The sequence below is a fragment of the Phocoena sinus genome, chromosome 12 (genome assembly GCF_008692025.1).
Source record: "Phocoena sinus isolate mPhoSin1 chromosome 12, mPhoSin1.pri, whole genome shotgun sequence".
NCBI lineage: Eukaryota > Metazoa > Chordata > Mammalia > Artiodactyla > Phocoenidae > Phocoena > Phocoena sinus.
Genome location: NC_045774.1, coordinates 60856857 through 60883683, shown reverse-complemented (window position 1 = coordinate 60883683; position 26827 = coordinate 60856857). Strand labels below are relative to the sequence as shown.

Here is a 26827-nt window from a genome sequence, read left to right as displayed (position 1 = left end):
TTGATTTGTTTGCAAATATTTTCTCTCATTCTGAGGGTTGTCTTTTAGTCTTGTTTGTAGTTTCCTTTGCTTTGCAAAAGCTTTTAAGTTTCATTAGGTCCCATTTGTTTAATTTTGTTTTTATTTCCGTTACTCTAGGAGGTGGATCAAAAAAGATCTTGATGTGATTTATGTCAAAGAGTGTTCTGCATATGTTTTCCTCTAAGAGTTTTATAGTGTCTGGTCTTACATTTAGGTCTCTAATCCATTTTGAGTTTATTTTTGTGTACAGTGTTAGGGAATGTTCTCATTTCATTCTTTTATATGTAGCTGTCCAGTTTTCCCAGCACCACTTATTGAAGAGACTGTCTTTTCTCCATTGTATATCCTGTGCCTCCTGTCACAGATTACTTGACCATAGGTGCATGGGTTTATCTCTGGGTTTTCTATTATGTTCCATTGATCTATCTTTCTGTTTTCGTGCAAGTACCATATTGTCTTGATTACTGTAGCTTTGTAGTATGGTCTGAAGTCAGGGAGTCTGATTCCTCCAGCTCTGTTTTCTTCCCTCAAGACTGCTTTGGATGGGCTTCCCTGATGGCGCAGTGGTTGAGAATCTGCCTGCCAATGCAGGGGACATGGGTTTGGGCCCTGGTCTGGAAAGATTCCACATGCCATGGAGCAACTAAGCCTGTGCACCACAACTACTGAACCTGCACTCTGGAGCCCGCGAGCCCCAGCTACTGAAGACTGCACACCTAGAGCTACAGGCTCCACAACAAGAGAAGCCACCGCAATGAGAAACCTGTGCACCGCAATGAAGAGTAGCCCCCTGACTCGCCACAACTAGAGAAGAGCCCGTGCACAGCAACAAATACCCAACACAGCCAAAAATAAATAAATTTATTTTTTTTTAAAAAAAACACTGCTTTGGCTATTCAGGGTCTTCTGTGTCTCCATACAAATTTTAAGATTTTTTTGTTCTACTTCTGTAAAAAATGCCACTGGTAATTTGATAGGGTTTGCATTGAATCTGTAGATTGCTTTGGGTAGTATAGTCATTTTCACAGTATTGATTCTTCCAATCCAAACACATGGTATATATCTCTCCATCTGTTTGTGTCATTTTTGATTTCCTTCATCAGTGTCTTAATAGTTTTCTGAGTACAGGTCTTTTACCTCCTTAGGAGGGTTTATTCCTAGGTATTTTATTCTTTTTGTTGCCATGGTGAATGGGATTCTTTCCTTAATTTCACTTTCTGATCTTTTGTTTTTAGTGTATAGGAATGCAAGAGATTTCTGTGCATTAATTTTGTATCCTGCAACTTTACCAAATTCATTGATTAGCTCTAGTAGTTTTCTCGTGGCATCTTTAGGATTCTCTATGTACAGTATCATGTCATCTGCAAATAGTGACAGTTTTACTTCTTCTTTTCCAATTTGTATTCCTTTTATTTGTTTTTCTTCTCTGATTGCCATGGCTAGGACTTCCAAAACTATGTTGATTAACAGTGGCGAGAGTGGACATCCTTGTCTTGATCTTAGAGGACATGCTTTCAATTTTTCACCATTGAGAGTGATGTTTGCTGTGGATTTGTCATATATGGCCTTTATTATGCTGAGGTAGGTTCCCTCTATGCCCACTTCCTGTAGAGTTTCCTTTATCACAAATGGGGGTTGAATTTTGTCAAAAGCTTTTTTCTGCATCTATTGAGATGATCATATTGTTTTTATTCTTCAGTTTCTGATATGCTGCATCACATTGATTGATTTGCATATATTGAAGAATCCTTGCATCCCTGGGATAAATCCCACTTGATCATGGTGTATTGTCCTTTTACTGTGTTGTTGGATTCTGTTTGCTAGTATTTTGTTGAGGATTTTTGCATCTGTATTCATCAGTGATATTGGTCTGTAATTTTTTTTTTTGTAGTATCTTTGTCTGGTTTTGGTATCAGGGTGATGGTGGCCTCATAGAAGAAGTTTGCAGAGGAGTGTTCCTTCCTCTGAAAATTTTTGGAAGAGTTTGAGGATGGGTGTTAGCTCTTCTCTAAATGTTTGATAGAATTCACCTATGAAGCCATCTGGTCCTGGACTTTTGTTTGTTGGAAGATATTTAATCACAGTTTCAATTTCATTAGTTGTGATTGGTCTGTTCATATTTTCTACTTCTTCCTGGTTCAGTCTTGGAAGGTTATGCCTTTCTAAGAATTTGTCCATTTCTTCCATGTTGTCCATTTTATTGGCACAGAGTTGCTTGTAGTAGTGTCGTAGGATGCTTTGTATTTCTGCGGTGTCCATTGTAACTGCTCCTTTTTCATTCTAATTTTATTGATTTGAGTCCTCTCTTTTTCTTGATGAGTCTGGCTAAAGGTTTATCAATTTTGTTTATCTTCTTAAAGAACCAGCTTTTAGTTTTATTGACCTTTGCTATTGTTTTCTTTGTTTCTATTTCATTTATTTCTGCTCTGATCTTTATGATTTCTTTCCTTCTAGTAATTTTGAGTTTTGTTTGTTCTTCTTTCTCTAGTTCCTTTGGGTGTTGTAAGGTTAGATTGTTTGAGATTTTTCTTGTTTCTTGAGGTAGGCTTGTATTGCTATAAACTTCCCTCTTAGAACTGCTTTTGCTGCATCCCATAGGTTTTGGATCATCCTGTTTTCATCATAATTTGTCTCTAGTTATTTTTTGATTTCCTCTTTGATTTCTTCATTGATCTCTTGGTTATTTAGTAATGTATTGTTTAGCCTCCAGGTGTTTGTGTTTTTTATGTTTTTTTCCCTGTAATTGATTTCTAATCTTATAGGGTTGTGGTTGGAGAAGATGCTTGATATGATCTCAATTTTCTTAAGTTTACCGAGTCTTGATTTGTGACCCAAGATGTAATCTATAATGGAGAATGTTCCATGTGCATTTGAGAGGATAGTGTAATCTGCTGTTTCTGGATGAAATGTCTTATAAATGTCAATTAGATCTATCTGGTGTATTGTATCATTTAAAGCTTGTGTTTCCTTATTAATTTTCTGTCTGGATGATCTGTCCATTGGTGTAAGTGAGGTGTTAAAGTCCCCCACTATGACTGAGTTACTGTCAATTTCCTCTTTTATAGCTGTTAGCAGTTGCCTTATGTATTGAGGTGCTCCTATGTTGTGTGCATATATATGTATAATTGTTATATCTTCTTCTTGGATTGATCATGTGATCATTATGTAGTGTCCTTCCTTGTCTCTTGTAACATTCTTTATTTTAAAGTCTATTTTATGTGATTTGAGTATTGCTACTCCAGCTCTCTTTTGATTTCCATTTGCATGGAATATCTTTTTCCATCCCCCCACTTTCAGTCTGTATGTGTCCCTAGGTCTGAAGTGGGTCTCTTGTAGACAGCATATATATGGGTCTTGTTTTTGTATCCATTCAGTGAGTGGATTCAGCCTGTGTCTTTTGGTTGGAGCATTTAATCCATTCACGTTTAAGGTAATTATTGATATGTATGTTCCTTTTAGCATTTTCTTAATTGTTTTGGGTTTGTTTTTGTAGGTCCTTTTCTTCTCTTGTGTTACCCACTTAGAGAAGTTCCTTTAGCCTTTGTTGTAGAGCTGGTTTGGTGGTGCTGAATTCTCTTGGCTTTTGCTTGTCTGTAAAGCTTTTGATTTCTCTCTAGAATTTGAATGCGATCCTTGCCGGGTAGGGTAATCTTGGCTGTAGGTTCTTCCCTTTCATCACTTTAAATATATCGTGCAACTGCCTTCTGGCTTGTAGAGTTTCTCCTGAGAAATCAGCTGTTAACCTTATGGGAGTTCCCTTGTATATTATTTGTCGTTTTTCCTTTGTTGCTTTCAATAATTTTTCTTTGTCTTTAATTTTTGTCAGTTTGGTTACTGTGTGTCTCAGCGTGTTTCTCCTTGGGTTTATCCTGCCTGGGACTCTCTGTGCTTCGTGGACTTGGGTGGCTATTTCCTTTCTCATGTTAGGGAAGTTTTTGACTATAATCTCTTCAAATATTTTCTCGGGTCCTTTCTCTCTTCTCCTTCTGGGACCCCTATAATGCAAATGTTGTTGCGTTTAATGTTGTCCCAGAGGTCTCTTAGGCTGTCTTCATTTCATTTCATTCTTTTCTCTTTATTCTGTTCCGTGGCAGTGAATTCCACCATTCTGTCTTCCAGGTCACTTATCTGTTGTTCTGCCTCAGTTATTCTGCTATTGATTCTTTCTACTGTATTTTTCATTTCAGTTATTGTTTTGTTCATCTCTGTTTGTTTGTTCTTTAATTCTTCTAGGTGTTTGTTCTTTAATTCTTCTAGGTCTTTGTTAAACATTTCTTGCATCTTCCTGATCTTTGCCTCCATTCTTTTTCCTAGGTCCTGAATCACTTCACTGTCACTATTCTGAATTCTTTTTCTGGAAGGTTGCCTATTTCCACTCCATTTAGTTGTTTTTCTGGGGTTTTATCTTGTTCCTTATCTGGTACATAGCCCTCTGCCTTTTCATTTTGTCTATCTTTCTGTGAATGTGCTTTTCCTTCCCCAGGCTGCAGAATTGTAGTTCGTCTTGCTTCTGCTCTCTGCCCTCTGGCGGATGAGGCTATCGAAGAGGCTTGTGCAAGCTTCCTGATGGGAGGGACTGTGGGGGGTAGAGCTGGCTGTTGCTCTGGTGGGCAGAGCTCAGTAAAACTTTAATTCGCTTGTTTGCTGATGGGTGGGACTGGCTTCCCTCCTTCCTGGTTGTTTGGCCTGAGGTGACCCAGCACTGGAGACTACCCAGATCTTTGTTGGGGCTAATGGTGGAATCTGGGAGGGCTCATGCCAAGGAGTACTTCCCAGAACTTCTGCTGCCAGTGTCCTTGTCCCCATAGTCAGACACAGCCACCCCCCGCCTCTGCAGGATACCCTCCAAAACTAGCAGGTAAGTCTGCTTCAGTCTCCTGTGGGGTCACTGCTACTTCCCCTGGGTCCTGATGCACACACTACTTTGTGTGTGCCCTCCAAGAGTGGAATCTTTGTTTACTGCAGTCCTGTCTTAGTCCTGCAATCAAATCCCGCTAGCCTTCAAAGTCTGATTCTCTTGCAATTCCTCCTCCCATTCCTGGACCCCCAGGTTGGAAAGCCTGATATGGGGCTCAGAACCTTCACTCCAGTGGGTGGACTTCTGTGGTATAAGTGTTCTCCAGTTTGTGAGTCACCCACCCAGCAGTTATGGGATATGATATTATTGTGATTATGCCCCTCCTACTGTCTCACTGCAGCTTCTCCTTTGTCTTTGGATGTGGGGTATCTTTTTTGGTGAGTTCCAGTGTCTTCCTGTTGATGATTGTTCAGCAGTTAGTTGTGATTCTGGTGCTCTCGCAAGAGGGAGTCGCCATTGGTATTTTGATAGGGATTGCATTGAATTTGTAGATTGCTTTGGGTAGTATGGACATTTTAACAATATTAATTCTTCTTATCCATGAGTAACTATGGTATGTCTTTCCATTTATTTGTGTTATCTTCATTTTCTTTCATCAGTATCTTATAGTTATCAGAAGTACAGGTGTTTTCCTCCTTGGTTAAATTTATTCCTAAGTATTTTATTCTTTTTGATGCAGTTGAAAATGGGATTTTCTTTATTTCTTTTTCTGATAGTTTGTTATTAGTGTACATAGATGCAGAAGATTTATGTATGTGAATTTTGTATCCTGCAAATTTACTGAAGTCATTTATTAGTTCTAATAGTCTTTTGGTTGGAGCCTTTAAGATTTTCTGTATATAAGTATCATGTCATCTGCAAATAGTGACCGTTTTACCTATTCCTTTCCAATTTGAATGCCTCCTCTCTCTCTCCTCTCTCTCTCCCTCTCTCATTGCTAGCGCTAGGATTTCTACTACTGTGTTGAATAACAGTGGCAAGAGTGGGCATCCTTATCTTTTCCCTGATCTTAGAGGAAAATATTTCAGCTTTTTACCTTGGAGTATTATGTTAGCTGTGGGTTTGTCATATGTGGTCCTTTTTATGGTGAAGTATGTTCCCTCTATACCCACTCTGTTGTGAGAGTGTTTAACATAAATCAATGTTGAATTTTGTCAAATTCTTTTTCTTCATCTATTGCGTGTTTGTGTTTTTTCCAGTTTTCTTCTTATAATTGATTTCTAGTTTCATACTGTTGTGGTCAGAAAAGTAGCTTGATAATGATTTCAATCTCCTTAAATTTATTGAGACTTTTTTGTGGACTAACGTGATTTATCCTGAAGAATGATCCATGTGCCCTTGAAAAGAATCTGTATTCTGCTGGTTTTGGATGAAAGGTTCTGTATATCTATTAAGGCTGTATGGCCTAATGTGTCGTTTAAGGGCAATATTTCCTTACTGATTTTCTGTCTAGATCATCTATCCATTGATGCAAGTGGAGTGTTAAAGTCCCCTACTATTGTATTACTGTCAATATCTCCTTCATGTATGTTAATATTTGCTTTATGTATTTAGGTGCTCCTATGTTGGGTGCATATATATTTATGTGTCATATGCTCTTGTTGGATTGATGCCTTTATTATTACATAACACCTTTTTTGTCTCTTGTTGCAGTCTTTGTTTTAAAGTCTATTTTGTATAAGTATTGCTATCCCAATTTTCTTTTCATTTCCATTTACATGGAGTATGTTATTCCATCCCTTCACTTTTAGTCTGTGTTTGTGTTTAGATCTGGAGTGATTCTCCTATAGGTAGTGTGTGTGTGTGTGTGTGTGTGTGTGTGTGTGTGTGTGTGTGTATCTTGTTTTTTTTATCCATTCAGCTACCCTGTCTTTTGATTGGATCACTTAGTCTATTTACATTTGAAGTGATTATTGATAGGTATGCACTTATTGCTATTTTCTGGTTGTTTTTATAGTTCTTCCCTCTTCTTTCTTCTTCTCTTGTTCTCTTCCCTTGTGACTTTCTCTAGTAATATGTTTGCTTTCCTTTCTTTTTATTTTTTGTGTATTTGTTATAGGTTTTTGGTTTTTGGTTACCATGAGGTTCCTATAGTAACAGTCTATGTTTATAGCTGTTTATTTTAAATTAATGGTCACTTAAGTTAGAGTGCATTCTAAAAGCACTGCGTTTTTGTCCATCCTCCACATTTTATGTTTTTGATGTTATCTTTTACATCTTTTTATTTTGTGTATCACTTAATTATTTTAGATATAGATGATTTTACTACTTTTGTCTTTTAACCTTCATACTAGCTTTGTAGGTGGTTCTTATCCACCTTTACTGTATGTTTGCTTTTACCAGTGAGAGTTTTTTCTTTGCTAATTTTCTTGTTTCTAGTTATGGCCTTTTCTTTTTTGCTTGAAGAAATTCCCTTAACATTTCTTGTAATGTTGGTTTAGTGGTGATGAACTACTTTAGCTTTTTTTTTTTTGTGGTACGCGGGCCTCTCACTGTTGTGGCCTCTCCTGCTGTGGAGCACAGGCTCTGGACATGCAGGCTCAGTGGCCATGGCTCACGGGCCCAGCCGCTCCACGGCATGTGGGATCTTCCCGGACTGGGGCACGAACCCGTGTCCCCTGCATCGGTAGGCGGACTCTCAACCACTGCGCCACCAGGCAAGCCCTCCTTTAGCTTTTATTTGTGTAGTAAACTCTTCAGTTCTGAAAGATACTACTTCAATTCTGAAAGATAAACTTGCCAGTTAGTGTCTTCTTGGTTTTAAGTTTTTTTCCTTTCAGTACTTTGAATATATTGTGCCAGTTCCTTCTGGACTATAAATTTTCTGCTGAAAACTCAGCTCATTATCTTATGGGGGTTCCCTTGTAAGTAACTAGTTGTTTTTCTCTTGATGCTTTTAATATCTTCTCTTTATCTTTAACTTTTGATATTTTAATTGTAATGTGTCTTGGTGTGGGTCTCTTTGGTTTCATCTTGTTTGGGACTCTGTGCTTCATGGGCTTGGATGTCTGTTTCCTTCATCAGGTTAGGGAAGTTTTTTTAACCATTATTTCGTCAAATATGTTTCCTGTCCCCACTTCTCTCTTTTCTCCTTCTGGGACCGCTTTGTTGCGAATTTTAGTAAACTTGATGTTCCAGAGGTCCCTTAAACTATCCGCATTTTTTTAAACTCTTTTTTCTTTTTGGTGTTCTGATTGGATGATTTCCACTACCCTGTCTTCCAGATGGTTGATCCATTCTTCTGCATCTGCTGTTGGTTCCCTCTGGTGTATTTTTCATTTCAGTTATTGTATTCTTCAGTTCTGATTGGTTCTGTTTTACATTTTCTCTTTGTTGAAAGTTCTCATTGTGTTCCTCCATTCTTCTCCTCAGTTTGGTGAGCATCATTTTGGCTATTCCTTTGAACTCTTTATCTGGTAATTTGCTTATCTCCATATTGTTTAGTTGTTTATCTGAGGATTTGTCTTGTTCTTTTGTTTGGAAGTTCTCTTCGTTTTGCCTAACTCTCTGTGGTTGTTTCTTTGTATTAGGTATATCAGCTAGGTCTCTCCGTTTGAAAGAGTGGCCTTATGTAAGTGTCCTATGGGGCCCAGTGGTGCAATCTCCCCTGCTTACCCGAGCCAGGAACTCTAGGGGTTTCCCTGTAGCTGTGCCTTCCTGTTTTGTTTGGGCTGTGATTGGTGCAGGTGTGCTGGTGGGTGGGGCTGGCCCCCAGCATGAGTGGCTGCAAGGCCTGGCCATGACTGTTACAAGTGCACTGTTTATGGGACTGGTCTCTAGTGTGGCGATACCTTGGTGAGACACCGGTCAGTGCTGGCTGGAGCAGCTCACTTGATAGGGTGAGACAGGAGCTGCTTTGGAGGGGCCAGCTGAGACAGGCTGGTTGGGCAGGGCTGCTCCTCAAGGGATGCTGGGGCAGGGTGGATGGTGTTAGCTAGGCTGACTGAGCGTGACAAAAATGGTGCCCACCTGTGCTGGGCCAGCTAGGTGGAAGGAAAGTAAAAAGATGCCTGCCAGCACTTCTGTCCCTAGAGAAAGTTCCACCAGATTGTTGCTCCTTTGGCACATGCCCTAAAATTAGTCAGTGAATCTCCTTCTCATATGACCCAGGTACTTTTCAAGCTGCTGCCTTTGCACTGAGACTTGGAGTGAGTGAGTTTGTGTCCAAGCCCTTCAAGAGGAGTCTTGGTTTCCCACATCCCTCTGGCTCTCCTGAATATAATCCTCACTGTTTTTCAAAGCTGCACATTATTGGGGCTTGTTTCCTGGTGCAGGTCCTCTGGGCTGGGAATCCCAGTGTGGGGCTCAGACTCCTTGCTCATCAGGGGTTGTGATATTCCTCCCGCTTGTGGTTGCTGTACCCAGTGTGTGGGTTCTGACTAGGCTACATCTGTGTCCCTACTTCTCATCTCAATATCCTTAGTTGCAGAAAATCTGTTCTGCTAGTCTTCAGGTCACTCTCAGAGATTTGTAGTTACTGTTTTGGTGTGTTTGTGGGAGGAGGTAAAAGCTCAGGATCTTCCTACTCTTCTTTCTTGATCCTGCCCCAGTACACATTTTTTAAAATCAAAAAATTTCCCTATGAAACTTAAAGTTTGGCTCAATTTTAGATCTTTATTATAAGATGAGTTGCTCCTTTGTGATACTTATTAAAATAAGAATGTTATTCATTTTACGCTAGCATCTAGAACTCTGTATAGGGCAATATTTCTAAAGATAGATTTTTTTGGGGGTTCTCATATTTCTGTTATTTTACTACCTAATATTTAATGTCAACTAGTGTTATTTTCTCACTGTGCTCTTTTATGTGTTGTTTTATAGTTTTTCCATTTGGTCGTAAAAATTAAAGTGGAGTCAATAATTTCTGGGTTTTACAGGTCTCAGTGTACACCCCAAACGTGAAAAGAAGTATGAGGACAAATGGGAGAATCTTAGCTAGAATTGTGATAGGATTTTAGTGGTTCTTGATCTGGCAGAAGGTCTCAAGTCTTTTGGATCTAAGCTGTTGTCAAGAGGGCTTCAAAAAAGTTGAGGATAACAGCAGCTGTTATCTGCGCTGTCCAGTATGGTAGCTGGTAGCCAGGTAAGACTCATATAAGAAAAACTCATTACCTTATTGAGCACTTGAAATGTGGCTAATCTGGATTGACTTGTTCTGTGTCAAAAATGCACAGGACTTTGAGGACTCAGTATGAAAAAAAGAATATAAAATACCTCAATAAGTTTTTATTAATTTTATGTTGAAATGGTAATATTTTGGCTACACAGCAGTTCACCCTTATCCGCAGTTTTGCTTTCTGTAGTTTCAGTTACCCACAATCAAACACGGTCTAAAATATTAAATGGAAAATTCCCTAAGTAAACAGTTCAGAAGTTTTAAATTGTGCACTGTCCTGAATAGCATGATGAAATCTCGTGCCATTCTACTCCATTGTGCTTCAGATCCCCAGCCATTGACATGGTCTGCTTTTGACATTTAACCATTGACATCATCATGGCTCCATGACCCAGGGTCACCTGAAGCAGATGATCCTCCCTCTGACGTACTGTCAGAAGGTCAGTAGTCACCTGATGATATGTCACAATGCTTATGTCATTCCCCTCACTTCATCACATCAAGTAGGTTATCATCTACATCATCACCAGAAGAAGGAGGAGTACAATACAGTAAGGTATTTTGAGAGAGAGACCACATTTACATAACTTCTGTTAGAGTACATGGTTATAATTGTTCAAATTCATTATTAGTTATTGTTGTTAATCTCTAACTGTGCCTAATTTATACATTAAACTTTATCATAGGTATATATGTATAGGAAAAAACAAAAAATATATATCGTTTGGTACTATCCACACTTTAAGGGATCTACTGCAGGCCTTGGAATGTGTCGCCCACGGATAAGGGAGCACTACTTTTTTTTTTTTTTTTTTGTGGTACGCGGGCCTGTCACTGTTGTGGCCTCTCCCATTGCGGAGCACAGGCTCCGGACGCACAGGCTCAGCGGCCATGGCTCACGGGCCCAGCCGCTCCGTGGCATGTGGGATCTTCCCGGACCGGGGCATGAACCTGTGTCCCCTGCATCGGCAGGTGGACTCTCAACCACTGTGCCACTAGGGAAGCCTGGGAGCACTACTTTTTAATGTGACCACTGGGAAGTTTAAAATGGCATATGTAACTCCTGTTTGTGGTTCTTATTATATTCTGTTGGACAGCACTGGCTCTAGATCTCTTTTGATAAGTAATGTCTTTTCTTAGATATGGGTCTTCCAAAGAGACATCAAGATATCACTATGTTAGTGCACATAAGACTAGAGCTGTAAAATTACCAAGGTAACTAAGGACAAGACTTTTCCATGTAACTCTGCCCCGGCATAAACTGTACAGAGATTCGTCTAAGTGCGCTATGATTGCTCCCACTCTCTCACCATACTTTGCCCTTCATTCTGGCCATGCAGAGCAGCTTGACAAAATTGGGGGCCTCATGGAACTCTCAGCATACTTGTTGCTTGCTCTCAGCTGGATCGCTTCTGAAATGTTTCTTGAAAATGCAACTGCTTCAACAATAAGCTTCTTAATTATGTCATGGGTTCACCACGAGGGTATACAAACAGACCCTCAGCAGTAGCTAATTTTCCTTTAATTGTATGTCATTCTCATGTTGGAATATCCCATTTCTTATTCATGAAAGCCTAACACGTGTTCATCCATTACAGGTGGAGTAACTAACACGGCACAGTATCAGAACAGACTAATGGTATATGAACCTAACCAGGTAAGACTCATATAAGAAAAGCTCATTACCTTAATTAAAATGAATTTTTAAAGATTGCTACAGTAATTAGGAGTTGGAATGCAAAGTCTATACACACACATGCAACTTAAACTTACATAGAGAAAAGGAAGCATCTGGTTAAACTGCTTTTTGGTTGCCTTTTTTTTTCTCAAAAAACAATTTCAGCTCTTGTCGTTTTATGCTATACTCAATGCTCAACTTTTTCAGAGTTTTGCATAATGTAGGAAGAAGGGAAAATATATTGATGAGTTAAATGCCCTTATTACCAGGTATCTCAAGTGGCTGTTCATCACTGAGGCATCCTGAGAAAGGAATTGGATTGTCCTGTTGCCACATCCTTTTAGAAGGCCTGTCATTCTAGGAGGGGAACGTGCTTATGGTTTCCTTATTTCCAAATAAAGTGATAACTTTTGTTTAACTCTGTATAGTCACCGTATCCCAGGACAGTGTGTAGGACAGACCTGAAGGAGAAGTATCTGAAGAGTTGGCCCATGTTTGTCATCTAAGAGCTGGGCCTGCACTGGGAGCATTTTGATGGTGGCTGTCCCTTCTATCCACTTTTCATGCACACTTAATGACTTTTCTTTCCCCAAAAGAAGAACTATTTTTATTCTCTTTTCCTTCTACCAAAGTATCTGTAACTGTGGCACATGTCTGCTGAATTTTGTCATTTCTATGATTTTGGTAATATAAGTATTTTTCATGATTTTGACAGTATTCCAGAATGATTTGATTAGGTTTCATCTTCATCAGCTGAAGATAATGGAACACAAAACAACAGGTTGGCTTTGGCACTCTGGGTTGGGACTAGCCATCAAATATATGTTCAGAGTGACCTCAGTCTATTTAGTATTTTTTAATTTTAACAATTACTTGATTCTGAGTTTAGCGAAGGTATTTCTGTCTTTGCAAGTGTTTCCTGATATCGTTAGAGGCTGTAGGTTTCAGAGACCACGTGTCCCTGGGCCGGATGTCCCAAGAGGGATCATTAATTGCAGTTGCTTAAGTTTGGTTGCACACGTGGTTAAAGAGGAAGAAGGTGTTAACATTTCTCAGATGAGTTCTGTTTCATGTTTGTACACACATGCTCTTTTTAAAAATTCTGCTGGCATATTGTTTACGGTGGGTACTGGCAAACATCACATCTGCTTGCATCTTGCTCAGAATCTCAATAACTCTATCATTCAGCCCTGGTGCTTATTTCTCTTCTAGGCCTTTGTGGAGAGTCGATAATGCCTGCCATCTGCCACAGAGCACATCGCTACCTGCCAACAGGCAGGCTGGGGTGACCTCTGCTTCCCCAGCACTGATTAGTATTCACACGCTAGCTTATTAGGAATGACCCCACCAGGCCTCTCTGTTTCTTTGCCTTTGCAGCGGTTGGCGGCTCACCTGGCAGGCACGGCAGTGAAGGAAGCTAAAGATATAATCAGGGGATGCAGTCAGGCTTTGCAAAACAGATGGCATCCATAGTCCTGTGGCAGGGGACTGGACTGCTAGTGGAAACATTGATTCCTAATACTGTGATGGGTTGCCTCATTTTAGAAAGCACCTAAGGAAAGCATCATCAGTCTTGAGTTAAATCCACTCATGCATAATGTATTAGAGATATTTCTTAGGAGAATATCTGAAAGAAAGGTTTGACTGTTTTATTAAAGATACATTTAATTGGAAGGAGGTTCTTAATATGACATGTTTAAAAAGCGGGGAGCAGATAAATTCAAGCCTTAAAAAACTGGACAAACCACTTTCTTTTTCTCATGTTAGTGTATCTTTGAAAGAGAAATTACAAATGAGCCAGTCAATAGGCCAATAGTGAATGGACCAATATTTATACAAAACTTTCTTTTTTGCTTCTTCCTTTACAGCTCTGTGAACTGAAATTCTATGTTTTCAAACCATCATGATTTTTCTGGTCGAAATCCAAATTTTTCTCTGCAAAAAGAAATAACCTATGTTCTTCCTGTATGTTTAGTGTTTATGTAGAAAGAAAATGGTAAGGTTTACTTACCTGTCCATTACTTAGTTGAGATTTAAAATTAAAGTCATATTTGATTTTCATCTATTTTTACATTATATTTTAAATAGGATCCTTATTTGAGAGGAGTAGAGCATACCTTTCTCATTCCTGAGAGTGATCTAGAACCAAATATTAGAGGTTTCACCATTCCCTAAAGTTACCATAGAACATTTGGTCTTCTAACAAAACAGATAACCGTGTGCCTGGAAATAACCTTTCCCAATCTGGTGAAGATGTGAGTGTAAATATATTAAAGGCTGTGAGGGGTCTGTTGCTGAATCACATCTTTTTTTTTTTTTTTTTTTTTGGGTACGTGGGCCTCTCACTGTTGTGGCCTCTCCTGCTGCGGAGCACAGCCTCCGGACGCGCAGGCTCAGCGGCCATGGCTCACGGGCCCAGCTGCTCTGCGGCATGTGGGATCCTCCCGGACCGGGGCACAAACCCGTGACCCCTGCATCGGCAGGCGGACTCCTAACCACTGCGCCACCAGGGAAGCCCCACAATAACTTTTTAAAAGTGCATATTATTGGACATATGTGCCAGGCATTGTTCTAAATGCTTTAGGTGTATTAGCTCATTTAATCTTCACAACAGGCTTATCAGGTGGGTACTGTTATCTCTATTTTACAGATGAGGAAACAGGCACAGACAGGTTAAGTTAATTGCCAAGGTCACACACAGATGATAAACTCAGGCATTCTGGATCCAGAGCCTGTTTTGTTATCATTATACCACCGTACACAGTATACCTAACCATGCACTTGTACTCTTAAGTCATTTGCAGGAGTAAGTTCTCTCAATTGGGAGAAATAACCTATCATGAAAACTTCTAAATTCCCATATGCTGCCCTTACAAATTCAAAATGCAACCCAAGGAAGAGGAAATGCCTTACGTAAGTTGCAAATAGTTAGAACATGTGGGCTCTTCTGCACTTGTTCTCAGGCAAGAAGCCCATACCTTTCAAAGTATATAAACAACATTCAAATAGAATGTGATTGACCAACATTAGAGTCCCCACTACTAATGAGGCACTGCTGTTTTCTGCCCTGGAGGTCTCCACTTAACAGAATCCACCTGAGTTTCTTTTTTCTCGTCTCAGAATAAGTGGATAAGCCGCAGCCCCATGCTGCAGAGGCGGGTCTACCATTCCATGGCTGCTGTTCAAAGGAAGCTTTATGTTCTTGGAGGCAATGACCTTGACTACAATAACGACCGGGTCCTTGTGCGGCATATAGATGCCTACAACATGGACGCTGACCAGTGGACGCGTTGTAATTTTAACCTGTTGACTGGCAAGTACCTTTTTTTTTTTTTTTTTCCCCCTCGGTACATGGGCCTCTCACTGTTGTGGCCTCTCCCGTTGTGGAGCACAGGCTCTGGACGCGCAGGCTCAGCGGCCATGGCTCAAGGGCCCAGCTGCTCCGCGGCATGTGGGATCTTCCTGGACCGGGGCACGAACCTGTGTCCCCTGCATCGGCAGGCGGACTCTCAACCACTGCGCCACCAGGGAAGCCCTGGCAAGTACCTTTGTTTGAGTAAATCAGGAAAAGGAGAGATTCAGGAAGTTGCCATACTTGTTTTCTTAGATATCTGTAGTGCAGCTGTAAATATTAAGTGCATGGTGGTAGAACAACTTGCTTTTATTACCCAGAAGGGTGTGCATTGTTTATCTCACAAAATCGGACTCAATCAGGTGGCTGAACATCTGGTTTCTCAGGACCTGTGTTACCTTTGTGTGTGTTTTCATGTTGCCAAGAGAGACGTGTCAGGTCCATTATTGTCTATCAGTATTCATGCAGGAACATTGGTATAAGTAGGAGAAACCAGGCGCTGAAAGAGGTAATGACTCTTTACAGGAGCAATTTATTTTTTACTTCTCACTACTTTTAGTCCTCTTATTTCTTGTGAGTGCAGGAGAATGGTCTTCATTGTCAGTGTCAAATACCGTTTCTGCCTGTATTCTCCTAAAGACAAAACCTTAGAGATGTTCCGTGCATGGGGGTTTGGCAGCACTTCTGGCCACACAGACCCACCCAAGCATTACCACGGGGTAGCACTAGGTAGGGACCATACTCATCCCACAGGGGAATAAAATGAAAGCAGCGAACAGCTTACCCCTGACTTTTTTTTATGAAGTTGAAAACTTGTCCTCCCTTTTCGGCCTACGTGATTAAGATCCCTTCTAGGCTGCTCTAATAGGAAAATCGCAAACTCGAATGGGTGGGCTGGACTATTGCCTCAAGACATTTTAATATGCTGAGTGAGCACTCGATCACTCACAGCTGCTGCTACGGAGGCCACAGTGGGGGCATAACCAGTGTGAGAGGTTTAGATGCTTTGTATTGAGCTCCTGTTTTTGCGAAAATGATCTTTGAGGCCCACCTACAAGCACTTAACTCTAAGTTGCTGTAGTGGTACCTTAGCCCCTTGGTCCCTCGATCTGTGATTCTGTCTGCTATAGGATCCAGCTTATTTATTACCCGAGTCAATCCTGTGTCAGCCCATCAATAAAAAGAGACTATCTCACTCTCTGATGGCCTCCAGGGAAGAATATGTAGTAGTGAGTTATTCTGTCTTCTTTTTTAAGTGGGGGAGGAACCTTTCATCATTTTGGCGTGTCAGTATCTAGGGACTACCCAGGCTGGTCCCAGCTCAGGAACTTTAATATAGTCTTAAAACTGTTGTGTATGTAAAGAAAAGAAGGGTAGTAACTTTATCAATCTTTTCTGTCATTTGTCTTCATTTGGGGCACACTAGGGGCATGGCTCTGTCTTATTGGCTTCTTGCGGTTGCAGCCGTTACAAATGTAAGCACTTGCTTAAAAGCATTTGTAGTACAACAGGTGTTTTGCATTCCTAAAATATACCATATAAACTAATGGCATACAACATAGTATAAAACTTAGTTCTATGTGGATTATTGCTGTATTTAATGCTGTATTTACTAACTTGGCTGGCTATTAAGCGTTATGGCCGGATTCTGACCCAACACAGTCTTTCTCTGAGAGTGGTTAATTCTTCCCTCTGAGAACTGGGAGACAGTGATTAGTTGAGGCAGAAATCATGTGGAATATACAAGTGTGCCACAGAGGGAAATTGTATCCCTCAGTGGCAAAAGGGTTAATGAAGACATGCAAGGAAATGGATTTATTTTTCCTCTTTTATTCACTTCTCTTTACTTTAGGCCAAAATGAATCTGGAGTTGCTGTCCATAATGAGAGAATATATTTAGTGGGTGGATATTCGATTTGGACGAACGAGCCTCTGGCTTGCATCCAGGTGAGTGGTTTAAGTTCCTTTTGGAGTTTGTTCAAGTGGTTCAGTGAGGTTATTTTTGCAATGCTGCTATTGCAGGGAGAGATGTTTACAGGTAGGAAGAAGATTTGAGCTTCCTTTGTGCAGCTAGTTCAGCCACTAAACTTCATCCTAAAGATGCTAACTAATAAATGATGGAGCCCTGTTGAAAATAAAGATGGCAATGAGCTTTGAAAACATATGTTATACTGGAAATGGGGAAAGTGGAATGCTTTTTCCTTTCTTTTAAACCAAAACATCTAGAAATCTTGGTAATAGTACTTTCGCATCTGCAAAACTTTACAAATGTCTCCTTTCTATACCATTTTCTTATTTTCTGTTTTACAATTCATTCAACGAATGCCACCTATGAAGGTGATGTTCTTTCCTGGCAGAAGTGAGTAGTAGTAGTTTTCGATTGGAAGCTTGTATTGCTTCCCTCTTAGAACTGTTTTTATTGTGTTCCATAGGTGTTTTTATCATGTTTTCATTTTCATTTGTCTCCAGGTAATTTTTTAATTCCTCTTTGATTTCTTCAGTGATCCACTGGTTGTTGAGTAGCATGTAGGTTAGCCTCCATGGGTTGTGTTTTTTGCAGTTTTTTTCTTACAGTTAATTTTTATTCTTGTAGAGTTATAGTCATAAAAAGATGCTTGATATGATTCCACTATTCTTAAATTTACCAAGGCTTGTTTTGTGGTCTAGCATGTGATCTATCATGGAGAATGTTCCATGTGCAACTGAAAAGAATGTGTATTCTGTTGCTTTTGGATGGAATGTCCTATATGTAGCTATTAAGTCCATCTGGTTTGATGCTTCATTTAAGTCCAGTGTTTCTTTATTGATTTTCTGTCTGGGTGATCTGTTCACTGATGTAAGTGGCATGTTAAAATACCCTACTATTATTGTGTTACTGTCGTTATCTCCCTTTATGTCTGTTAATATTCACTTTATATATTTAGGTGCTCCTATTTTGGGTGCATAGATATTTACAAGTGTTATATCTTCTACTTGGATTGACTTCTTGATCATTATGTAATGCCCTTCTGTGTGTCTTGTACCAGTCTTTGTTTAAACTCTATTTTGTCTGATGTAAGTATTGCTACACTGGCTTTCTTTTGATTTCCATTTGTATGGAAAATCTTTTTCAAGCCCCTCACTTTCAGTGTATGTGTGTCTTTAGATATGAAGTGAGTCTCTTGTGGGCAGCATATATATAGGTCTTGTTTTTGTATCCATTCAGTCACTCTGTGTCTTTTGATTGAAGCATTTAGTGCATTTACATTTAAAGTAATTATCAATATGTATGTTGCTATTGCCATTTTGTTAATTTTGGGGGGTTTGTTTTTGTAGATCTTTCTTCCCCCTTCTTTTGTTCTTTTGTGATTTGAGGACTATATTTAGTGTTATGTTTGGATTCCTTTCTCTTTTTTTCTATGTACCTATTGTAGATTTTTGATTACCATGAGGTTTATATATAGCAATCTGTGTATGTGTATGTGTGTGTGTGTGTGTGTATAGTTTTAAAACATACATGTTGTTTTAAGTTGCTGATCTCTTAATTTCAAATGCATTTTAACAACCCTGCAGTTGTATTCTCCTCATGATTACTGTTTTTGACATCATGTTTTATATCAAATTGTTTTGTGTATGCCTTAACTCTTTATTGTGGATATAAATGATTTTTTACGACTTTTGTGTTTTAACTTTTCTACTGGCTTTCTGTGTGGATGATTTCCTACCTTAACCGTTTGTTTACATTTACTGATGAGCTTTTTCCATTCATAATTTTCATGTTTCTAGTTGTAGCCTTTTAAGTGAAATAGAAAAGAGAAGCTCCTTTAACGTTTCTTGTAAAGCTGGTTTGGTGGTGCTGAACTCTGCTAGCTTTTGCTTGTTTGTAAAACTTTTGACCTCTCCGTTAATTCTGAAAGAGAGCCTTGCTGGGTGGAGTATTCTTGGTTGTAGGGTTTTCCCTTTCATCACTTTAAATATATTGTGCCAATCCCTTCTGGCCTGCAGAGTTTCTGTTAAAAAGTCAGCTGATAGCCTTATGACAGTTCCCTCGTGTACAACTTGTTGCTTTTCCCTTGCAGTTCTTAATATTCTTTCTTTAATTTTTGCCATTTTAATCAATGTATCTTGGTGTGTTCTTTTTTGGGTTAATCCTGTATGGGACTCTGTGCTTCCTGGATTTGGGTGACTGTTTCCTTTCCCAGATTAGGGAAGTTTTCAATTATTATGTCTTCAAATATTTTCTCAGCCCCTTTCTTTCTCTCTTCTCTTGGGACCCCTATAATACGAATATTAGTGTGATCGATGGTGTCTCAGAGGTCTCTTAAATTGTCCTCATTTATTTTTATTCTTTTTTCTGTTCAGCATCAGTGATTTCCACCACTCTGTCTTCCAGCTCACTGATTCATTCCTCTGTATCATATAGAGTCTGTTGATTCCTTCTAGTGTATTTTTCATTTCAGTTATTGTATTCTTCATCTCTGGTTGTTCTTTATAGTTTCTAACTCTGTTAAAAACTTCTGGGCCTCCCTGGTGGCGCAGTGGTTGAGAGTCCTCCTGCCGATGCAGGGCACGCGGGTTCGTGCCCCGGTCCGGGAAGATCCCACATGCCGCGGAGCGGCTGGGCCCGTGAGCCATGGCCGCTGAGCCTGCGCGTCCGGAGCCTGTGCTCCGCAACGGGAGAGGCCACAACAGTGAGAGGCCTGCATACCGGATAACAAAACAAAACAAAAAAACAAAAAAAACTTCTAACTTCTTGCTTTGTGCATTCATTCTTCTCCTAAGTTCTTTGATCATCTTTACAGTCAGTACCCTGAACGCTTTCTCAGGTAGATTGCCTATCCATTTCACTTAATTCTTCTTCTGGGGTTTTATCTTGTTCCTTCATTTGGAGTATGTCCCTCTGTTGCCTTGTTTTGCCTAACTTGCATTTAAAATTTTTCTGTGTCTGGTAGGTTGGTTACAGTTCCCAGCCTTGGGTAAGTGACCTTTTGTAGATGTCCTATGCATCTTGGCAGCACACACCCCTCTCATCACCAGAGCTACATGCTGTGGTGCCCCTATATGGGCTGCATGGGTCCTTCTTTTGTGACAGGCTGACTGCTGTGGCTCACTGGAGGATGGAGTCAGGGTCCAGAAGACCTCAGGGCTGCTGCCTGCCCACTGGTGGATGAAGCCAGATCCTGGGCCTAACGCTGGCCTACTGGTGAGCAGAACTGAGTTCTGGGAACGGTTGCAGGGCCCAGGGGTCCCAGAGCTATTGTCCAACCACTGGTGGCTGTGGCTAGTTCCTAACACCGTTGGTTGCAGGGTCTGGGCTGTCCTGAAGCTTGTATCGGCCTGCTAATGGGCAAGGCCAGGGCCCAGCCAGTGTGAGGGCAGGGTCTGGCCTGCTGGTGGAATGGCCAGTTCCACAGGCTGCAGGGCTGTGGTTGTATTGTGGCTCATGTTCACCCCTTGGTGGTTAACAGTGGTCCTGAGACTAGAGAGGCTCACCAGAGGCTGTTGCAAGGGCCCAGGGATTTCTGGGGCTGCCCACTGTATCCCAGCATCTCTGGGTGGAGGGCCCTAGGGGCCCCATATCTAGTGTCTGTGTACTAGTTTGTAGGGCTGTGTCCTGAGCCCTCTGGTAGGCAGAGCCATGTCCGGGGAGCTCTGGGCTCAGGGAGTTTTAAGGCAGCCCTTCTGCTAATGGGTAGGGCTGTCTCTGCTCAGTTAGCTGCTTGGCCTGAGGCATCCCAGCACTGGTACCTAGTCTGTTGGGCCAGGGTAGGGCTGGGTCCTGAGGCTAAAAAGGTAGAGGGAGGATTAAAAAGTGGCACTTGCCAGCACCGGTGTCCATGAGGTAGAATGAGCTCCCCAGAATGGCCGCCTCCAGTGTCTGTGTTCACAGGGTGAGCTGCGAGATCACTCCAAGATAAGCAGGTAGTTCTGACCAAGGCTTCTTTCAAATTACTGCTTCTGCTCTGGGACCAGGAGTGTAAGACTTCATGTGCACCCTTTAAGGGTGAAGTCTCTATGTCCTCCAGCCCTCTGGCACTCCTGAAAGTAGGTGCTGCTGGCCTTCAAAGCCAAATGCTCTGGGGCTCATCTTCCCAGTGTGGGACCCCTGGGCTGGGAAATCCAGCACGGGGCTCAGACCCCTCACTCCTTTGGAAGAACCTCTGTAATTGTAATTACTCTCACCACTGTGGGTTGCCCACCTGTGGGTATAGAACTTGACTAAATCACAACTCCGCCTCTCTTATGCATCTCGGTGTGGTACCTTCTTTATATCTTTAGTTGTAGAAAGTCTTTTCTGGTAGGTTCCAGACTTTTTCATCAATGGTTTTTCTGCAAATAGTTGTAATTTTGGTGTGCCTGTGAGAGGAGGTGAGCTTAGGGTCTTCTACTGTACCATCTTGGCCAATCTCCAGAGGCAGTACACTCTTCGACATCAATCTTAGAAATATTATTTTTAATGTGTCTCTATTTCCTGGCTTCTGGAGTATCCAGGGTTGTTCCTCTGACTCTAATGCCTCCTCTTTCATTTCTAATTTATTTATTTTCTTCTTTGATTAGCAGTTTTATTATTATTATTTTTTATTGGGGTATAGTTGTTTTACAATGTTGTTAGTTTCTACTGTACAGCGAGTAGAGTTCCCTGTGCCATACAGCAGGTTCCTATTAGTTATCTATTTTATACATAGTAGTGTATATATGTCAATCCCAATCTCCCAATTCATCCCACCACCACCCCCCCACTTTCCCCTCTTGGTGTCCATACATTTGTTCTCTACATCTGTCTCTATTTCTGCCTCCCAAACTGGTTCATCTGTGCCATTTTTCTAGATTCCACATATATACATTAATATACGATAGTTGTTTTTCTCTTTCTGACTTAACTTCTAATTTATTTGAGTCCTCTCTTTTTTCCTTGGTAAGTCTAGCTACAGGTTTACCTATTTTGTTTATCTTTCAAAAGTGGCTTTAAGCTTTACTGACCTTTTCTATTGTGTTTTTATAGTTTCTATTTTGTTTATTTCCACTCTGATCTTTGTTGTTTCCTTCCTCTATTAACTTTTGGGCTTAGTTTGTTCTTCTGTATCTAGTTCCTAGTGTAAATTTAGGTTATTTATTTGAATTTTTTTTTCTTAATGTAGGTACCTCTATGATCTTCTCTCTTACAACAGCTTCTGCTGCACCCCATAAGTTTTAGTATGTTACATTACATTTTCATTTGCTTCAAGGTATTTTCTGATTTTTCTTTTGATTTCTTCTTTGACCCGTTGTTCAGTAACATGCTATTTAATCCTCACATATTTGTGAATTTTCCAGTTTTCTTCTTCTGATTCCTAATTTCATACCATTGTGGTCAGAAAGGATGTGTGATGTGATTTCAATCTTAATAAATTTAAGACTTGTTTTGTGGCCTAACATATATCCTGGGGAGTGTTCCAGAATATATTTTCCTCAAGTGTACATGGGACATTTACAAAAACCAATCATGTACTAGGGTTAAGGCTACAAAGACTTAAAAATTAAGTATTATGTATGTAGACTATAATATCTAGCTACAATATAATTAAGTTAGAACTTAAAAAGTTAGTTAAATAAACTCCTACTTTGCTAAATAACTCATGGGTTAAAGAAGTCCTAATGGAAGTTTAAAAAATACCCAGAACTTAAGGATAATAAAAACAATACATAGCAAAGCATGTGGGATACATATAGCATAAGTTAGAACATGAACCAAAAAACCCTCAAAGTAGAAGAGAGAATAATAACGATAGGAAAATAATGAAGTAGGAAACAAAAATACAGAAGAAAAAATTATCAAAGGCACAAATTAGTTCTTTGAAAAATCCTGAAACTCTTTATGGGAGTCTTTAGTTAACTGAAGTCTACCTTGTACTAGTTTGGTCCTATCTTTTGGATAACAACAAACAAGCAAACTATTTTCTTTCAAGGAGGGCTTCCAGTCTTTCATCTGTGCATGTAGTTGTCAGTCACTGTCTTTGGGGTTTCTTTTTATTTTGTTCTTTTCAGAACTGTAGAACATTGAACTGAGCAACAGGCAGTGATCTGTAATGCTGGGACCCTGGTTTTTAAGTGGTTTGGGACCCTTCATTTGACTACTTGCTCAATAGAAGCAAGTTTGGGTTTATTAAAAAGATGCAAATTTTAAATATACGTATGGGTATATTTCTACTAATTGTAATGTTCAATTAGATGAAGGAACAGAAATCAAGATGGAATGGTCACTAATCATATACACTAATTAATGCTTCATGACTTCTGGTTGTTCCCAAACAAATCTGTCCTCAAAAGATGAAGAGGTGAGGTATATGTGTATATCTTAAACCACTGAGAATATTCTAGAGTAGCCTCAGAACTACAGTGATTCTAAAAAAGATGTGATTCTTAAACGTTTTAATCAATGCCTATGTTAGTGGAATAAACTTCATCTCTGAGACTGGACAGTAAAATATTCTACTATATTTGCTTTTTTAAAAAATTAGCATTATGAACAGTTCTGTGTTCCAGTAGTCATTTTGAAGTACCAAATCAATCAGTAATTTTGCAAATGCTGTGTTTATTCCCTTGGCTGGCACAGTAGTCTCACAAAGCACAGATAAATTTGAAAAAGGCTTTTAAGAGCCTTTATTGTTTATAGATAATAAGTTCATATAAGCATATGGATTGTCACTTAAAGAGATGCTTGGAACTAAAATCTTCATGGATAAGAGACTTTCATTTTAGTTATTCACAACTGGTTATGGGTTACATTACCATTCATTGTAAACTATGGTTGCACAATCTCAAATACTTGTTTTTTTGGTGACTGCAGAACTATTTATTTTGGTTCCACTAAAAGTAAATATGTTGGTGGTTGGAGAGACTAGCTACGTGTTCAAAAGCAAGCCGTTTCTCTACTACTTGCTGGAAGAATATCCAACAGAGAAGAAAGATGAGAGACTGGAATAGTGTTTATGAGAAGATATTGATTAGACAGTAGAAATTCCTGAGTACCTATCAGCAGGATGAAAATTACAGGAAAGAGAGGAGACAAGATGGTGGAGTAGAAAGATATGAGCTCACCTCTTCTTACAGAAATACCAAAATTACAAGTAACCGCTGAACAACCACTGACAAAAAAACACTGCAACCTACCTAAAAAGTTACCCTACATCCAAAGACAAAGAAGAAGCCACAACTAGATTGTAGGTGGGACGCAACTGCGATAAAATCCAATCCCATATATGCCGGGTGTAAAATAATTATGCCACAGAAGTTCTCCTACAGGAGTGAAAGTCCTGAGTCCCACCTCAGGCCTCCCCAGCCTGGGGGTCTGGCAAAGGAAGGAGGAGGCCCCAGGAAATGTGGCTTTGAAGGCCAGCAGGGTTTGACCACAGGGATTCCACAGGATTGGGGGAAACAGAAACTCCACTCTTGGAGGGCGCATACAGGGTCTTGTGCACGTCAGGACTCAGGGAAGAAGTGGTGACCTCATGAGAGACTGGGGCAGACTTACCTGCTAGTATTATATTGGAGGGTCTCCTGCAGAGGCAGGGGGTGGCTGACTCACTGCTGGGACAAGGACGCTGGCGGTGGTAGTCTGGGGTGTACTCATTGCCGTGAGTCCTTTTGGAGGCCTCCATTTTCTCACCAAGACCTGGCCCCAACCAACAGTCTGTAGTTCCAATGCTGGGACGTCTCAGGACAAACAACCAACAGGGCAGGAAAACAGACCCACACATCAGCAGAGGCACTTAAAGTCTTCCCGAATAAACAGGTAGCTGATAAGCACACCCCCTGACATGGTCCATCCCACCAGAGGGACAAGACCAAGCACCACCCATGAGTGGGCAGGTACCAGTCCATGCCACCAGGAAGCCTGTACAAGCCTCTTAGCCTCATCCACCAGAGGGCAGACAGCAGAAGCAGGAACTACAAACATGTAGCCTGTGAAACAGAAACTGCAATCACAGAAAGTTAGACAAAATGAGACGGCAGAGGAATATGTCCCAAATAAAGGAACAAGATAAAACCCCAGAATAACAAAGTGAAGTAGAGGTAGGCAATCTACCTGAAGAAGAATTCAGAGTAATAACAGTAAAGATGATCTAAGATCTCGGAAAAAAAGAGTGGAGGCACAGATCGAGAAGATACAAGAAATATTTAACAAAGACCTAGAACTAAAGAAAAAACAAAGGGATGAACAATACAATAACTGAAATGAAAAATACACTAGAAGGAATCAATAACAGAATAACTGAGGCAGAATGGATAAGTGAGCTGGAAGACAGAATGGTAGAAATCACTGCTACAGAACAGAGTAAAGAAAATAAGAATGAAAAGAAATGAGGACAGTCTAAGAGACCTCTGGGACAACATTAAATGCACCAACATTCACATTATAGGGGTCCCAGAAGGAGAAGAGGGAAAGAAAGGGCCTGAGAAAATATTTGAAGAGATAATAGCTGACAACTTCCCTAACATGGGACAGGAAACAGTCACCCAAACCTAGGATGTGCAGAGAGTCCCAGGCAGGATAAACCCTAGGATGAACACACTGAGACACATAGTAATAAAACTGACAAAAATTGGAGACAAAGAGAAAATATTAAAAGCAACAAGGGAAAAAGCAACAGATAACATACAAGGGAACTCCCATAAGGTTATCAGCTGCAGAAACTCTGCAGGCCAGAAGGAGTGGCACCATATATTTAAAGTGATGAAAGGGAAGAACCTACAACCAAGAATACTCTAACCAGCAAAGCTCGCATTCAGATTGGACAGAGAAATCAAAAACTTCACAGAGAAGCAAAAGCTAAGAGAATTCAGCACCACCAGACCAGCTTTGTAAACACTGCTAAAGGAAATTCTCTAGGTGGAAAAGAAAAGGCCACAACTAGAAACAAGAAAATTATGAGGGGAAAGCTCACCGGTAAAGGCAAACATACAGTAAAGGTAGGAAATCATCTGCACACAAATACGATATCAAAACCAGCAACTGTGAGAAGAGGAGAGCACAAAAGCAGGATATTGGATATCCATTTGAAATTAAAAGACCAGCAACTTAAAACAATCTTGTTTATATATAGATGGCTGTATCAAAACCTCATGGTAACTGCCAACCAAAAATCTACAATACATACACACACAAAAAAGAAAAAGGAATCCAAATAAAACCCTGAAGGCAGTCATCAAATCACAAGAGAAGAGAACAGAAGAGGAAGGGAAGAAAAAAGACCTACAAAAACAAATCCAAAACAATTAACAAAATGGCAGTAAGAACATACGTATTATACAGGGTTGAAGATGGCGGAGTAGAAGGACGTGCTCTCACTCCCTCTTGCAAGAGCACCGGAATCACAACTAACTGCTGAACAATTATTGATAGGAAGACACTGGAGCTCACCAAAAAAGATACCCCACATTCAAAGACAAAGGGGAAGCCACAATGAGACTGTAGGAGAGGCGCAATCACAATAAAATCAAATCCCATAACTGCTGGGTGGGGGACTCACAAACTGGAGAACACTTATACCACAGAGTCCACCCACTGGAGTGAAGGTTCTGAGCCCCACATCAGGCTTCCCAACCTGGGTGTCCCGCAACGGGAGGAGGAATTGCTAGAGAATCAGACTTTGAAGGTGAGCAGGATTTGATTGCAGGACTTTGACAGGAATGGGGGAAACAAAGACTCCACGCTTGGAGGGCACACACAAAGTAGTGTGTGCATCAGGACCCAGGGGAAGTAGCAGTGACCCCACAGGAGACTGAACCAGACTTACCTGCTAGTGTTGGAGGGTATGCTGCAGAGGTGGGGGGGTGGCTGTG

The 26827-nt window shown here is 40.4% G+C and overlaps 1 protein-coding gene across 1 annotated transcript in view; it reads left to right on the top strand.

Annotated features, from left to right (window-relative positions):
- Positions 1 to 26827, top strand: part of KLHL32 (kelch like family member 32) — a 242965-nt gene that overhangs the window by 203594 nt on the left and 12544 nt on the right. The window contains exons 8-10 of the mRNA XM_032651502.1: positions 11594 to 11652; positions 14794 to 14986; positions 16878 to 16972. Of these exons, the coding sequence (XP_032507393.1) occupies positions 11594 to 11652; positions 14794 to 14986; positions 16878 to 16972 (347 nt within the window). The remainder of the gene's footprint in view (positions 1 to 11593; positions 11653 to 14793; positions 14987 to 16877; positions 16973 to 26827) is intronic.